Here is a 6,000-nt window from a genome sequence, read left to right as displayed (position 1 = left end):
ACTGGAGAAAAGTCGTTTGCAACTTCCGGTTCACGCGGACTTTAAAACATAGCACGCTTACCTACAACCACCATCAACACGAGCAAAACAAACTGGGAAAATCGGACGTGACACGTACACCCCAGGTAACAGCCAATCAGTCTTTAAATAGAAGATACTACTTACTGATAGGTTAACACTGCCTTCCATCACCTATTCCGGTTACATTCGCACGTCCTCACCCCAGCACATGGTCTACACTTCACCACAATGGTAACCTCCAAAAACACTGACATATCAGAAACTCTTTTAAATATTAACATTAAAGAACATTAAAAAGTCACCATTTTTTTATCATGATGAAAAAAACACATAAAATTATATTTCATTTAAAAATTTGCTCTGATCGATTGATCTCAGATCGGTATCGGCCGATAATCACATTCTATGACTCGATCAGTAGTCACAAAATTTCTCCGATCTGATTGCAATTTGATGACGTAAAACTGTAAAAGGTCGCTGCTAACGCACATGTAAACGCTATACAGATTAAGCTTTCACATAAGAGACGGAAAAATGACGATAACTATACATTATTTAAGGCTATTTCTATTCGTTAGGATATTGATATATTAACTGTTGTTGTCAAGTAAGCTTCATTGCTAATGTTCTCCCGCTGTGAGCTTGTGTGCTCCTCTAAACTGTCCGGGTGCCGCTGCTCTCGCTGTCGACTGCTGACGCCTCTGTTCACACAATATCACGGTATTAACAATCCTTTATACAATCACATTCCTTTGTGGATCCTCCTGATCTGCTCGTTCATCTTTCATCTTGATCCCTCAGCCGGACTGAGTGTCAGAAGAGCTGCTGTGTGACTGGAGTAGGGTGACCATATTCCAGGACATGTCCGGCCGGGATTTCGAGATCGACCAAAATATCCGGGATATGGCTTTTGCTTTCTACATGCACACCTTTTGATTCAGTAGGACTGAATTAATTCCGATTGGTGAATCTGAATGTAGCGTTTACATGAACGCTAAACAAGTGATTGGTTGATGTGCGTTTTAGCATTGCTAAGAAAATTCCTGTGTTTTCGTCTCGATCGGGATCCGTGTGAAGCAGAATGCATGACCTGCAAAGCTGGCACGTACGTGTCAGTGTCAAATAATGTAATAATGTAAACATAATGAATGGTGACTGTAGAAAGCAAAAGCCGAATCCCGGGCATTTTGGGCGATCTCGAAATCCTGGGCAGACATGTCCTGGTTAAACAGGACGTATGGTCACCCTAGACTGGAGTTAACAGAGAAACTGAGAAAACACCAGTAAAACAAACCATTATCAGTTTAAACTAAAGCTTGGACTCGATATAGTGTTCCTTACAACTTACCAGAGATCCAGTGATCATGGATATTGACATGCAGCAGGAATCGTGTTTCTGACATTTATATGAGCCTGATTTCAACACCAGGGAAATACATAAAGCAAATTTACATGTGAATGCTTTATATAAATACAATATATACGTCTTAATCCATGTGATCACTTATATCAATGATATATACAGTATATCATCATATCATCCAGCCCTAAATCTTGTATAGTTTTTGTCAGTGTTTATTTAAACATCAAATTAGGCAGAATATAACGACAGTAAATATTTAATTGATGAGTTGTCAACACAATATATGGTATGATTTTACCTGAAAATTCTACATATTGAGACACAATGATAACTGCAAATCTACATTTGTATTTACACAATATCTAATTATTGCCTCTCTCTCTCGAGTACTGAGAATGAATAATAAAACAGGTGGTAATTGCTGTGTTCGCTGTTTAAGCGTGGGGGAAAACTGTTTTTGTGCCTAGATGTTCTAGTGCACAGAGATCTGTAACGTCAGCAGAAGAGCAAACAGGTTGTGTCCGGGGTGTGATGGTCTGTGATGACGTTCCTGCCCGTTTCTTCACTCTGGAGATGGACAAGTCCTGAAGGTTGAGCAGATGCACACCAATGATCCTTTCAGCCGTCCTAACAGTCCATTACAGTCTTCTTCTGTCTGATGTACTGGCTGACCCAAACCAGACAGTTATAGAAGAGCACAGAACACACTCCATAACAGCTGAGTAAAACTGTGTCATCTGTGCCTGTGGCAGGTTGAACTTTTCCAGGTGATGAAGAAAGCACAACTTCTGCTGGGCCTTTTCTGCAATACAGCAAATACGATTGTCCCACTTCAGGAGCTGAGAGATGTAGAGACCAGGACCCTGAATGACTCCACAGTGCTGTTCATGATGGTGAGTGGGAATAATGCTGGGGTGTTTCTCCTGAAGTCCACAATCATCTCCACTGCTTTGAGCGTGTTCAGCTCCAGGTTGTTGTGATGAACCAGACAGCAGCTGCTCTTTAACCTCCAGTCTGTAAGCAGACTCTTCTCCGTCCTGGATGAGGCCGATGACTGTGGTGTCGTCTGTAAACTTCAGGAGCTTGACAGAGGCTGTTTAGAGGTGCAGTTGTTGGTGTACAGGGAGAAGAGCACACAACCCTGAGGAGCACCAGTGCTGATGGTGAAGGTCCTAGATGTGAGTTTCCCAGCCTCACTCACTGCTGTCTGTCTGAAGCTGGAGATCCACTGACAGATGAAGGTGGTACAGAGAGCTGGGTCAGTTTATTCAGGAGGATATCCGGGATGATGGAGTTGAAAGCGGAGCTGAAGTCCACAAATAAGATCCTTGCGTGAGTCCCAGATCTGTGGAGATGTTGCAGGATATCATACAGTCCCATGATTCATCCTGTTCCACCTTTAATTAAAACAAGCTGCTCTTGAACTTCCAGGAAAGCAGACTCGTCTCCGTCCTGGATGAACAATGAGAAAACAATCAGTATTCATTGGAACAAAATGCTAATTTTTCTGACATAATTCCTGTAATCAGATTAATTACCGACTTTACATGCATAGATTGCATAGATATTTGTGTTACAAATATAATAGATGTAAAGCATGAATCATGTTTATATGTGTGTGTGTGTGTGTGTGTGTGTGTGTGTGTGTCGGTGCGACTCCTATTGAGTCTCTGTAAAGGAGAAACTAATGAGTGTACGGCGTATGGAATAAACCACAGGGAGCAAATACAAATGTTATTTTGAGTTCAAACACAAACCTTTAGTTAAAGCCGTTTGTCCTCTAGTTTAAACATGTTTGTAGGCTCTTAGTAAATCACTGAGAGTAAAGTAAGTGTAAAGTAGTGTGACGTGTTGCTTGTCACAGTAAAACACACTAGAGACAGAGACATTTCTCATGTGAGCTGGACGCTGTGAGCTGAAGCTGGAACTGCACTGATTTTAGCAGGAGTGCAGCGTTTTCCTACAATCTGACCAAGTCTGTTTTCAAACTGAAATGATTCACTTCTACTGACACAGTTCATAAAGCAGGTGTTGATGTATAAAGCTGTGACAGTGAGCTTTTCTTCTCTTTCCTCCTTTGTGTGAAACATTTCAATAACTTCACATTTTGTTCTCACACAAACCCTTTGTTGCAATAAAGCTTAATGATAATTTCCTTTCACGAATGTTTGAAAGGTTTGTTCACATATCAGAGGTAAATGAAGATCTCTTTAATATCTCAGTGATGTTTCCTCACCTCAGGACACAGTTTGAGTCTCGTAGCTCGTCTCTGAGTCGCTGCTGTGAGTCTCCTATCTTATTGTCTCTCAGATCAAGCTCTTTTAAAAACTGCAGTGCTTTTGAGTTCGTCAAAGACTGAGTTAAAGAAGAAACATCCGTAATGCCACAGTCAATCAGACTAGAAAGACACAAACAGAGGAAGAGAGATTATCTTACAAACAAATCATGAATGTGAAGAATTTTACACAAATATAATGTGAACTCAGACTCATTGTGAGATATTGAGTATAAAGTGTTTTAGTTTAAAAAACCCAGAAGTGCACTGCTATAAACAATGAAACATAAGCCCTGCTGTCTTCAAATAAATAAACCTCAGTCACACTGTAATTGCTGTACAGTATAATGATACTAACTGTAGTTTCTCCAGCTTGAATTGTGGGTTCATCAGTAGATCACTGAGGTTTTTCACTCCAGAGTCTCCTAGTGTATTCCCGCTCAGGTTCAGCTCTCTCAGGTGTGACGGGTTTGATTTCAGAGCTGAAGTCAAATCAGAACAACCTTCATCTGTCATATCACAGCAGCTTAACCTACATTAGCAGAGAGATAAGAAAATAAGACAGAAGAAAAGAAAACTCTTTATTCTGTAAAGTCACATCATCTTCATAAGCAAATAAAACAGAGGAAGAGAGATCTTCATCTTTATTTCACCAGATCACAAAATACTAAGTTTGCACAAATACAATGTTAACGTGTTTTAGTTTAAACTGTTGAAGTGATTTCAAGCATTTTGATTCTTGTATGTGAATGTGACTGACCTCAATCTCTCCAGTTTACAGTGTGAATCCTTCAGTACGGCACATAAGTGCTTCACTCCAGAGTCTCCTACTTTATTCCCGCTCAGGTTCAGCTCTCTCCGGTGTGACGGGTTTGATCTCAGAGCTGAAGTAAGGATGAGACTCTGTTTCTCTGTAATACTGCAATAACTCAGACTGAAGACAGAAAGAGAAAATGACTCAGATCTATGATGATCAACTAACGTGTTCATCTTCATCCAGCAGACTTTTGCTGACAAATAAACAGGGATATCAAGGTAAAGGTCACATGGAGAAAGACTACACATTGTTCATTTAAATATACTACCAACATTGTAACAATACAAAGGTTGAAAGCGTTGATGTATTTATGTTTACACATTCATGTCATATAATTTTTAAAGGGTCATGAAACCCCGAAACACATTTTTTGATGATGTGACGCGTGACCTTTCCAACGTGATGATGTAATACGTGGCACATCTATAAAACTATATATATATATAGTTTTAGAAAAGCGAAAAATCAAGCTGAATACTTTTGAAAAAATTAAAACAAAAAAGGAACCGTTTTCTCGTTTTTCTACTTTCAATATTAAATAAAAAAACGAATGAACATTTCCTTTCATTTCATTTCCTATTTGGACTGGAATAACGAGAAATGAAAAAAGACGGATCGTTTATACGTTTTTTCGTTTAGTTTAATAGACGGAAAATGAGATTCCGGCCTGATTTCAAATTTTTCGTTTGTGGTTTACAAATCGGTTTATGGCTTTGATATTTCGTTCGCACATGTGAGAGATCGCAAGCCATAGGCTACAATATGCTGACATGGAGTTTGGTGTTTTATATATGTATAGCCTATTTAAGAGCACTGATTTGGGAAGTAGGTCCTTCCTGTGTGTCATTGTCCCATTGAAAAATGCAATGAAAATATTTTATATGATATGGATAAAGTAAAATGTTTTACTGTAGCCTATTATTGTATGGGCAACAAGGATTGGACTTAAAAACAATGATAAACATGACCATGATAACATGTACATAACATTTCCCACTCGCCTTTTAATGAGGTGTGTATGTGTGTGTGTGACAACAGAAGCTGCTGTGTGCTCTTCCTAATTGAATGCAAGTATTATTTCTACAAACTGAGCTCATAACTCATAGGACTGATTAATAACAAGTGTAATTTTTTTAAACATACGTAATGTAATTCTTGTATGCAAAATGTATTTACATTTGTTATAATTTATATCTGATTTAATTTCTTAATTTCGCTCATGGAGATAGCGCGGACAATGTGCCGTGTTTTAGTGGAAGATTGCTGCCATCTACTGGAGATCAAACACATTTAAGATTAAAACACCATCTATGATGATCATCTTATTGAAGAGCTACAGCAGCATTTAGTTTCCAATAGTCTGTTCTGAAACCCAGTCACACTAGTTCTGTGTGCTGGAAGACACTGTTTCTTCTCTTTCATTTTAACTATTTATTTGACATCTCTCTTCTTTATTCTCTGTTGAAAAGGCAGATTTCTGCATGAACACAATCAGTACATTGTATCAAATGCTGGAAATTAAAC

General features: G+C 38.8%; 1 protein-coding gene across 1 annotated transcript in view; it reads right to left on the bottom strand.

Moving 5' to 3' along the window:
• Positions 1-1,324: 1,324 nt before the first annotated feature.
• Positions 1,325-6,000, bottom strand: part of LOC311292522 (NACHT, LRR and PYD domains-containing protein 12-like) — a 105,474-nt gene continuing 100,798 nt past the window's right edge. Inside the window, exons 17-20 of the mRNA XM_084412234.1 lie at positions 4,420-4,593; positions 4,018-4,191; positions 3,621-3,782; positions 1,325-2,836 (exon numbers count right to left, since the gene is read on the bottom strand). Of these exons, the coding sequence (XP_084268360.1) occupies positions 2,788-2,836; positions 3,621-3,782; positions 4,018-4,191; positions 4,420-4,593 (559 nt within the window). The 3' untranslated portion in view covers positions 1,325-2,787. The remainder of the gene's footprint in view (positions 2,837-3,620; positions 3,783-4,017; positions 4,192-4,419; positions 4,594-6,000) is intronic.

Source organism: Rutilus rutilus (genome assembly GCF_951802725.1).
Source record: "Rutilus rutilus genome assembly, chromosome: 6".
Lineage (NCBI taxonomy): Eukaryota > Metazoa > Chordata > Actinopteri > Cypriniformes > Leuciscidae > Rutilus > Rutilus rutilus.
This window is presented reverse-complemented; position numbering and strand designations above follow the sequence as displayed.